The sequence below is a fragment of the Tarenaya hassleriana genome, unplaced genomic scaffold, assembly GCF_000463585.1.
Source record: "Tarenaya hassleriana unplaced genomic scaffold, ASM46358v1 Cleome27, whole genome shotgun sequence".
NCBI lineage: Eukaryota > Viridiplantae > Streptophyta > Magnoliopsida > Brassicales > Cleomaceae > Tarenaya > Tarenaya hassleriana.
In genome coordinates, this window is record NW_010965946.1 from 748525 (window position 1) to 759141 (window position 10617).

Genomic DNA, 10617 nt, shown 5'->3' on the forward strand with positions numbered 1-10617 from the left:
AGCGCCCCGGCGCCACCCCCCGCGGGGACAGGGTCACCGATGCCGGATCCCGACGGTCATGCCGCCGCTGGGAGGGCTAAGCCGAAGAAAGAAGGCGGAGGAAGGCATGTCGCCGCCGCCAGAGGAGTGACGGCGGAGGGAGGGGTCCGGCGGTGCACGCATTGCGCGTCGGAGAAGACGCCGCAGTGGAGGACGGGCCCGCTCGGTCCCAAGACGCTGTGCAACGCTTGTGGGGTCCGGTTCAAGTCAGGTCGGCTGGTGCCGGAGTACAGACCGGCGGCGAGTCCGACGTTCCTGCACTCTCACCGGAAAGTGATGGAGCTCCGGCGACAGAAGGAGCTCATAAGACAACAACAACAGCTTCAACTTCACCAGCAGCTGCAACAACAACCGCCGTTTCAGCCGCAGTAGCTGTGACTGCGTTTGGCGTTTTTATCGCTAAATTGATGGCGTGTCACGTTCAGAGCTGCGATGATCACGTGACGTGACGGAGGGGGCAGTGCTCAAAATCGTAAACTCGGGCTAATCTCCCCCTCGTTAATTAAAAAATTGATTTTTTTTTGTTTCGCTTTTTCTCTTACGTTATATCATCCTTTTAACCTAATGATAAAATTTAATTAAGAAAAAAGGGCACATTTAAATTTCCTTTCACTTTCACCAAGCTGCGTCAGTCATTGAAGTCTCAACTACCACCGTGCCAATGGGCAATGGCATGTACGTTTCCTTTTGGTAGTGTGAGAGATCGTGTTGAGCCATCCTCATGTTATAATAATTTAAATCGACGCCTTTTCATATTTATTTCGGTGCCCTCACATGTAAGCTAAGGGCTTTCTTCTTTTATAAACATAAAATTTTCCCTTTCTACCGCTTGGAGATGTCTTAATCAGACATGATTCAACTTCGGTCTACCGTTAGACATGCCTCAAGACCAACGGAAGAACCCGAGCCTTGACCCGAAATAACCGGGCCCGTTTTAATTCTCAATCTTTCCCCATAAATTCTAATCTAACACAGGCGATTACACATTACAATTGTTTCTAGTATAACTCTATATCATCTTAACAGTGTTCAAGAAGCATCGAGTAATGGCCATACCCAAAGTTTCTTTCCAATGAATCAAGTCCCATACCAAAATCTAACAATCTAATTTCACATTCAGATGCAACTTGGAATTTGGGATAAGAGTCAACGGGATTGAAGTTGTATAAAGAGGATAAAAGATTCAGCCCATCAAGAATTTATCATTGCGCAAATTCTGCCTCTATCTGGGGGAAAAAGGGGGAAACGAAAGAAAGAAACGAGCACAAGAAGGCATACTCTTCATCTATATTACCCTTGTTTTCAAGCATCTCTCTTGACAAAGTAGAGCTTGCCCATGACATGGAGAACGGCGACAAAGGCGATGAAACCGATGCTCATGACAAGCACGACGTTCGGGGATATCTTGAGACCGGGTGCATCGTCCGTGTAGAACTGGAGCATTGTTCCTGCCGCCCCTCCGGAGGCCCCGGCTCCACTGCTCGTCCTCCTCCTCCTCATGCTTGCAGCCGCGGCTGCACTTCCTCTCGGGGGAGCTCCACCACCCGCCATTCTTTCTTCGCTTCTGATTTAAGATTCCTGCAAATATGAGGATTAATTGACAATAGAGAAAGCTAATAGATGAGACTATACCCAAAACACTGGTCAGGAGCCGTTTTTATATTCATAGAAAGAAATCCTGAAGGGAACTAGACAAATGAGAAGATTAATCCAATCAGGAAAAGAAAAAACTAAGATGAAAGGTCAACATGTAAACCTACAGCAACTCAATCGTAATCTACGCGATTAGAATTCCAACAGAAAAATGCCTAGAACATGATCTAAGCAAACAATTCGCATCGTCGGAAATGTGAGAAACGAAGTTCCATCAGTAGAACTCAGCAAGGTCCCAATTCATCAAGCCTAAATTACCCCGCACGATAATTTGGCCCATACCCATTCCGTATCTCGAATCACAGCTAACAATGCATAATAATTTCTGTCAGTGGCAGAGACCCAATCTATAGACAAAGAGTCTCTCCCCAAACAAACCCTAAAGACACAATTTAGCCGATTCGAACATGCTCGACAGAAATCGTCACAGATCGGAGATCCAAACAACCGAATCACGAAATTAACATCAGGATCCAATATTTCAGAGTCAGATCTAAGCACTAATCTTACAAGGCATGCAAACATGAGATCGAAGGATCTACAGATTTTATTCGGTCCGAGAGAATCATACAACGAAAAAAAACCGAAAAAATACATGCATGGATACCGCGATCAATGAACAGAGAACGAATCGGAGAAGAAAAGGAACCAACCTGAGTCGGGTTCGAGATTCAGATGGCGTCGCAAAAGGAATACACGAAGATCCAGGCCCGGAAGTCTACCGGAGCCGTTGTTTATATATCTGGTATAAACCACTTGACAAAAGGCCACATATAACAAACCAATCACATCGTGCCACGTCAGGACTAAATCTCAACAAAAGATCGTGACCAGAAGTGGGACTGAAGCCCAATTGAGCCCAAACTATGGCCCGTTTAGCCCAAAATGAAAGATGCTTTAAGCCCAAAGGTTTCTGAATATTTGAAACCCAAATATAAAACCGGCCCATTCTTCATCGTATTGTCATGATATTCATTCTATCGTGAATATCGTGACTAAATCTATCTATATATATAGTCTTAAATACAATTTAGATATCATATAGTAAAATGGAAATATGCCATTATACAATTATTACAGACAATCGTGTAACTCTCCTTTTTCCTGTTATTTGGTGAAATAAATGAGAGGATACCCCATGAGGAAAGGTGGAAACTTTGCCGACGGCGTCTAAGCCCCACCTCTAGATTCGAATCTCTTCTCTCTCTCTCTCTCTCTCTCACTAATATTATAGTTTTGTTTAATACTTTATAATATAATTTAATAAAAGTTAACAAGTTTAGAAAAGTAATCAAACCGATCCCCATGCGTAGAAAGGAGTAGAGGCAGCTTCCCCGATGTCATTAATGGAGAAATAAATACAAAGAAAGTGGAATGAAGTTTCTCGAGTTGTACGTACGGTAGTACGTCTGAGCACTTAGATCCACAGAGAGACAGAGAGAGGGAGAGAGAGAGAGAGAGAGGGAGGGGTACAAGATAGTGTTTCGTATCCAATGAACCACAGGTGATGGAACCTGACATTGCATGTACGGTCTTGTAGTAGACATAACTCTACTACTTGCACGTACATCTTTGGCACGACCACCGATGCAACATTGAATAATTCTGTAACATTTTTTTTTTCTTTTGTGAAATGGGTACCAATTCCTTTTTATCTTTTTATTTGATCGTGATTAAATACGTTACAATATATCATAATATATTCTTTTTTCTTTGACGTTGTTTTAGTTGCCAACAATTAATGATACGATATCCACAGGACAAGCTATTTAAAACGATGGACCAAACGTATATATAGATATTTTCAAGTCCGATATCTTTTATATATATATATATATGTGTTGTTACATGCAACAAAGCATGGAGAATCCAACGAACTCGGTGCATATAGTCGGTTGAAATTGAAAATAAATACATTAAATTTCATGTACGATAGGTTATAATCTATAATGATAGTGGGGATACAGATAAAATAATAAGAATGATTGAAAGAGACATAGCGAGGGTTATATAGTTTCAGAGGACGATATTTTTGTAAGGAAAGGATCCATCGTGGCCCTATTTGCATTAAACGCCACGGATTTCGTGTCGTGGCAGTCGTTTCGTTTTTGGTGTTTGACAATTTATTTCTTGGTACTTTATTACACGTCTCTCGACTTTAGCCTGTTTTTTTTTTTTTAATAAATGATGAAGTTATTTATAATATTCAATAAATATAAATTAGGTTTTTTTACTAAAAAAAATATACGAAGCCAAATTATGAGGCGTCTACATCAACGGAGCTTTTCTGTTGGATTGTTTTTATTTTGTTATAAATATTTTAGTTATTTCGCGTATAATGTAATGTTTGGAGATGAATAAGAGGTCGTGGGTTCAACACCCAGAGTATGTAGATTTCTCCTCCGGTCACCTTCGGGTGCTTCACATCCCACACGTGTGGTGCGGGTTGTGCGTGTGGGTCGGGATTAATCTGGACCCTTTAGGTCTGGGATTACCCGATTATCAAAAAAAAAAAAAATGTTTGGAGATGAAATTGAAAAACACTTGTCTGAAGTGAAAATATTTACATGTGGTGATATTGGGAAGAGAACAATATGCGTTGTCCGAGAGAAGAAACCCGCACGTGCGAGCGGCTGTGCGGTCTCTCCAGTTTCGAACTCGTCGTTGACGGGTTTACGTCGAAGTTATCACACGTGTGACCGAAAACAGTACACGCGTATAATTGGCACAGAGCCGTGGGTCCCACAGCAATAAAACCCTCGGGCTCCATCGGAGACTCTCTCTCCGCCCTTCAAAAACTGTCGGCGGAGACCCTTTTTAAAAAAAAATTATTATTAGTTATTCATTAAAGAGGGGGGTACTTTGGATTTGGGTTTATGGATTTTGTTATAATATTCGATTTTTATATAAAATGCTTAGCTGTTACATCTGTACGTTGGCTTGTAAAACGGAGGCACACAAATCTTCTTACATATTTGATACTATATTTTTTTTTTTGTATTTCGTAGCTTCTCTTCACCTTCCATATGACTCCAAAAACCAATGTCGTCGTCTCACTTCTCGATAAAATCCATTTTTAAAATCATCTACATTCTATATTATTTTTTCAAAATCATTCGTGTGTGTTTATATGGATCTCAAGCTTTATTGTTACGACGAGATAAATTATAAATAAATTCAAATCAGATACAAAATTAATTATACAAGGATATACAAGTATGAAGTATTGCATCAATCTGAATATGACGGGTTAAAAATACAGTAGCATATATATATATATATGTGTGTGTGTGTGTGTGTGTGTGTGTGTGACTGAGAGAGAGAGAGAGAGAGAGAGAGAGAGAGAGAGAGAGAGAGAGAGAGAGAGAGAGAGAGAGAGAGAGAGAGAGAGTTAAGAAAAGACACCACAAAAACGTTGAAAAGACCTCGTCGTATGCCAAAAACCCAAAGGCCGTATCTAGAGGTCGAGTAATAATATATATATATATATAATATTATATATTAAAAGAGTCTCGGCTGGTTCCGGTAAGGTAAGAGTTTCAGAGTAAAAAAAAAAGATGACAATATATATAAATGTTTTACCTTTTTTTGGCGTTTTTTATTTACCAACTTGTCAAAGAATATTAATTAATATACGGGTCGAACGAGATTTAAATCTGGAAGATTTATAATATAAACATGCATGTTAGGATTCAAAACCTGAAACTACCGTACTTGCACGAACTGTATTTAATTTAAAATACAATATAGTTTCTAACTAACGTCTTAACTAAAAATAAATATAAAAATTAAATTGAAAGAAGGGAGAAGGAAGGTGTCCTACATCTGAAGAGTATTCCCTCGGGTATATCGTATATATAAACCTCTCATAACCCCTCTCTTTCATTTCAAATTCAACACCACACAAAGGCATATTTCCAAACAAAAAATAAATAAAAAATAAAAGAAATCGATAGTGTCTCCCTGCACTAAACGACGAATAAAAATCGTCCCTTTACGTTTCTCCTACAAAAACACTGTTTTTTTTTCCGGCGACCCATTTATCAGAATCACCGGCGAGCAATGGCGGCGGAGAATTCACTGGCGATCTCACCGAGAAAGCTCCGGTCCGATTTGTACTCTTACTCTTACCAAGACGATTCGGACATGCCTCTGGTTATCTCTGTTCTGTCTTCTCTGATCGAAAGGACTCTTGCTCGGAACGAAAGGATCGCTCGGAGCTGCAGATGGCCTTCGAGGATCGGCAAGACACGTGTCTTCGATTGCCGTGAAGTCCCCGACATGACGATCCAATCGTATCTCGAGAGGATTTTCCGGTACACCAAAGCCGGTCCGTCGGTTTACGTCGTGGCTTATGTTTACATCGACCGGTTCTGTCAGACCAATCCCGGTTTCAGGATCAGTCCCACGAATGTCCACCGTCTTCTCATCACCACCATCATGGTCGCCTCCAAATACGTCGAAGATATGTAAGTGTGTGTGTATATATATACGTGTGCCCGAACTCTCAGCATTTTACAAATCATCGAAAAAGTTTAGGCATTTCTGATCACTGATGAAAAAAGAGGAAGACCCATCTCAAAAATCGAACTTGGATTCCAGATTAGCGGTCTGATTAAGACAAGGGTTATCCTAATTAGCTTTCCTTTCTTGTTCACCTGTTGATCCGAACAGGAACTACAGGAACTCGTACTACGCGAAAGTAGGGGGATTAGAGACAGAGGACATGAACAGACTGGAAGTGGAGTTCCTGTTCTTGATGGGATTCAAGCTGCATGTGAACGTGAGCGTGTTCGAGAGTTACTGCTGTCATCTGGAGAGAGAAGTGAGCATCGGAGGAGGCTATCAGATCGAGAGGGCCTTACGGTGCGCCGAAGAGATCAAATCCCGACAAATCGTTCAGCTTCCTAAACACAACCAGTTTGCTCGAATCTTGTTGTAGAGATGGAAAAAAAAAACTCTGTTGATACACGTGTCCTGTTTTTTCTCGTTTTCCTTAGTTTGTCGTTTTGCGCTAGCCGGTTTGACTTTTTGACCGCCTTTGTCGGTAGAGGGTTTGGCTTTTATTTTCATGTAAATGTACATATACGGAGGAGAATATACAGAGAGTGATGTTTGTATGAATTAATGTATCATCAAATGTATCTTATAAGGTTTGGAATCTTATTAATTAACTCTGTTACATTAGTGAAGTATTTATACAAATACTAAACTCTAATTACAAATTGTGAAATTACAAATATATCCCTCTATATATCTTTTCCCAAATGGATTGAGGAAATTGCAGCTCTTTATCTGTTACATACACCATCTGCAACTTTTCTAATTCTTTTTTTTTTTTAAATTATAGTTTCAATCCGATAAAAAATTGTATTTCTTAAGATGTAAATTGACCACCAATATAAAGAATAAAATATTTTAAAAAAAATTGACTACAAAAAATATTTATAGAGAAAAACAAATAGAAAAACACGCACACGATATTGGGCAAAATGCCAATTATGCCCAATTGATTAATTAATCGAAATTCGTATTATATGCAAGTAACGAATTTGATACTTGTGGTTACTTGTAAAACCCCATTGCCGTAGAGTGCTTGTAGATCTCACATATACAAATCCGAACACAACTTGAATTTATATCCGACAACTTTTTTGTAGCGATGTTTGTTTATTTCCCCCTACCATTTTTATAATAAAACTAATAGGTAGGTTTTAGATTTTTTTAGTTTGATACGCATTTCAATTTTCAACCATCCATTTTATACGGCAATAGGCTTTATAAAACAAATAAAAATATTGATAATTCACAAAAGAAAACAGAAATACATTAGTCTTGTGATCATCATAAACATTGTATTTTTTTTTTTAAATTTGGTGCTGTTTCTACCTGTAAAGCCAATGTGCAATAGAGAATGTATTATAATTAAAGAAAAATATTAATTTAATTAAGTGGTTATGATAATTTTCTACCTAATTTTTTTTTCAAAGTATGGTCATGACATTCAATAATGATCACAGGTATGTGTGCATTGAGAAATGGGCAAATTGCTAAAAGATATATTGTCGAATTACTTCGAATATCTGTTTTATTATTTTTAATTTCGAGTGGGTCAAATCCTTACCTCCATCTCATAATTTTCAAACTTGTTTTGTCTTTCGACGTATTTAGGATTTTTTTTTTTATAATATTTCAGTGGAAACAAACAATAATCAAACAACCTGTATTAATAAATTCCAAAGTGTTCCCTACCAAATAGTAGAGTTAAATTAAATATTGGTATTAGCGTGCACTTAGTTATTTAATCTTATGATCAATTAAACCACTACCATATATATATATAATCTTACAACTCTTTATTAACTTCAGATATTTTATAAAAATATAATTTTTATATATTTCTAAAAATTGTTTCCATGTTTTGGTATAATATATTATTTACATAATCGATTGTTTGATCTGACGTAAATTTTGCTGTCAATTTTTTGATAGAGAATGCAAATAAAATACAATAAAATGAAATCCTTGTGATTCATATTTTATGAATTCCATAACATATTCATGTTCTAGGAAATGGGCATAATTCCTAAATATTTTTTACATTGAATTTTTTAATATTCGAAGAAACAATATTTCAGTCACGGAGCATAATAAAATCGGAGACAACAGGAAACAAAAACATATCCAATAATCAACATGTTCGCATATCGTTTAATTTATATCCACATAATTTGAAACATATCCACATTGATTATTGTACATAAATTACGAAATGAATTATATGTTAGGATTTGCGTGTTGATTTTATGTCCAATGATTGCCTAACCGATGGGTTACAAACAGATGTACCAAGATGTTTGTCTTTTTTTATATATATAAATAATATATTCTCCTAATACACAATTTATATAATGCATCTGCTTATTTTTTAAAAACAAAATTAGTATGAGGCAGATGTGGATTAATTGAACCTTTCCTATTTTCGGATATGAACAGCACACATATTTAGAAGAATTTAACAAATACAAGGTTGCATTATTCATATATGAATATGTGTACGACAATTAAAAATTTCATAGAAGATATATAACTAAAAAAATCTTAAAAATGTATTTAAAATCATTTCAGTTACATCAATCTATAATTGAAATCCAAAATGTAAAAGATACTGAAGCCGAAATTTGAGTGTGTGGATATATATACATGTATATATTATGGATGGGAGAAAGGTGTAGTGTGGTTCACGAGCATTTACCAAACCAAACACATCAATGATTAGGCCTAATCCTTTGCACTAAATTATTTTAAAAGCAAGATTAGGATTGAGATGTTGATATGATGCCCAATAATTGCTCCTTTAATTGTCCTCATAAACATCTATACGAACCTTGACTCTTTTTTTTTTTAATTCTGACTTTTTGTTTTCTTTAATATTTTCATGTTCTTGTTACATATATACAAGTTATATATATATATATATATATATATATATATATATATGACCCATTTTATTTTAATTGGGTGTATTAAGTTGTCCTCTATTTGTTATATGTCTTTATGCTATCAATGACCATAAAAAAAACTAATATTGATGAGAGATATATATTTGAGAACGAAAAATAATAGAAAATCATAAATATTTGAGATCTACAATAATAAGGTAAAATTAAATTTAGTTGTTTAATATAGATATCTTAAGCATCTGAAAAATCGAATCTAAATTGAAAAATATCATAGATCATCTTAGAAAAACTTCTACATCCATTATTTTGTCATTTTTTTCAGCGATCCATTATTATCAATAATTTAAAAAATAAATTAAAGGACGCGAGCAGTGAAAACGCGAGTGGGCCTAGTGGGCCATGATTTGGACTTGGTGTGAAGTTCGAATGGGCTAACAGAAATCAATTGAAGTTTTGGATGTGTTTTCCAGATGGGCATTATGGACTAGCAAACTTGTCCAAATATATGTTTGGGCTTTCTTGTCGATCGTTTTCCGATGTGTATATATATATATATGTTCGAGTGCAATTTTTATTTTTTTTTTATAACCAAGATGGTTTCCCGGGTCTTTGCCCTGACTACATCCACCCTAGGTCCGGGACCAACCTTTGTATATGGACCATTTTGATCCAGAAATTACATCTCTCCCCACCAGTAAAATCGAACCCATGACTTCGATGATAACTTTGTCACCTCTCTGTGGCTGATCCACCGATTGTTGGATATGTTCGAGTGCAACTTGTTTCATGTATTTTAAAATTCTGATTTTTTTTTTTATTAAATTATTGAAGAAAAACTTTTGGGTGGGATCTCGGTACATTGAAGTTTTTTTATTTGGGTTCAATTTTTATTAAAAAAAATATCATTTCTAAAAGAACGTTCGTATTTATTCATAATTTTTCCGAATTTGACACGGAATTGGGATACTTTTTTTTTAATTGAAAATGAGCAACGTAAAAATGATAAACTCAGCAAAAAAAAACTATGTATAATAGCGGAGAATAATAAATTCCTTACAATACATTTGGATAAAATGGGAAAAAATGAGATTAGAGTTCCACAAACAGATTTTTCGGAATATTTAAGGGTAATAGTTTCCAAATACAATGACAATAACTAAGACATGTAAGAGTAGAGACAAAGCAGTTTTCTGTTGTGTGTTAAAATAAAACGCACCAGAACAACGAACCGTTTTCTTACATCTGAAGAGTATTCCCTCGGGTATATCGTATATATAAACCTCTCATAACCCCTCTCTTTCATTTCAAATTCAACACCACACAAAGGCATATTTCCAAACAAAAAATAAATAAAAAATAAAAGAAATCGATAGTGTCTCCCTGCACTAAACGACGAATAAAAATCGTCCCTTTACGTTTCTCCTACAAAAACACTGTTTTTTTTTCCGGCGACCCATTTATA

At 36.3% G+C, this 10617-nt stretch overlaps 3 protein-coding genes across 3 annotated transcripts in view; 2 read left to right on the top strand and 1 right to left on the bottom strand.

Annotated features, from left to right (window-relative positions):
* Positions 1–796, top strand: part of LOC104817212 (GATA transcription factor 2-like) — a 3613-nt gene extending 2817 nt beyond the window's left edge. The window contains exon 3 of the mRNA XM_010546305.1: positions 88–796. Coding sequence (XP_010544607.1) covers positions 88–411 — 324 coding nt within the window. The 3' untranslated portion in view covers positions 412–796. The remainder of the gene's footprint in view (positions 1–87) is intronic.
* A 330-nt stretch (positions 797–1126) lies between these two features.
* On the bottom strand, positions 1127–2438 carry LOC104817213 (protein transport protein Sec61 subunit beta). Its single transcript, XM_010546306.1, has 2 exons — positions 2346–2438; positions 1127–1617 (listed from the first exon to the last, which is right to left on the bottom strand). The coding sequence occupies exon 2, from the start codon at positions 1588–1590 to the stop codon at positions 1342–1344; it is 249 nt and encodes an 82-aa protein (XP_010544608.1). The 5' UTR covers positions 1591–1617; positions 2346–2438; the 3' UTR covers positions 1127–1341.
* Positions 2439–5561: 3123 nt separating this feature from the next.
* On the top strand, positions 5562–6816 carry LOC104817215 (cyclin-U2-1-like). Its single transcript, XM_010546307.1, has 2 exons — positions 5562–6161; positions 6367–6816. The coding sequence occupies exons 1-2, from the start codon at positions 5755–5757 to the stop codon at positions 6632–6634; spliced, it is 675 nt and encodes a 224-aa protein (XP_010544609.1). The 5' UTR covers positions 5562–5754; the 3' UTR covers positions 6635–6816.
* Positions 6817–10617: the final 3801 nt, after the last annotated feature.

What these genes read in the sequence shown, in the direction of transcription:
- LOC104817213 (XM_010546306.1), bottom strand. Translation starts at nt 1,590, where the DNA reads ATGGCGGGTGGTGGAGCTCCCCCGAGAGGAAGTGCAGCCGCGGCTGCA.
- LOC104817215 (XM_010546307.1), top strand. Translation starts at nt 5,755, where the DNA reads ATGGCGGCGGAGAATTCACTGGCGATCTCACCGAGAAAGCTCCGGTCC. An exon ending in TCCAAATACGTCGAAGATAT is followed by an intron (nt 6,162 to 6,366) that starts GTAAGTGTGTGT and finishes TGATCCGAACAG; the next exon opens with GAACTACAGGAACTCGTACT.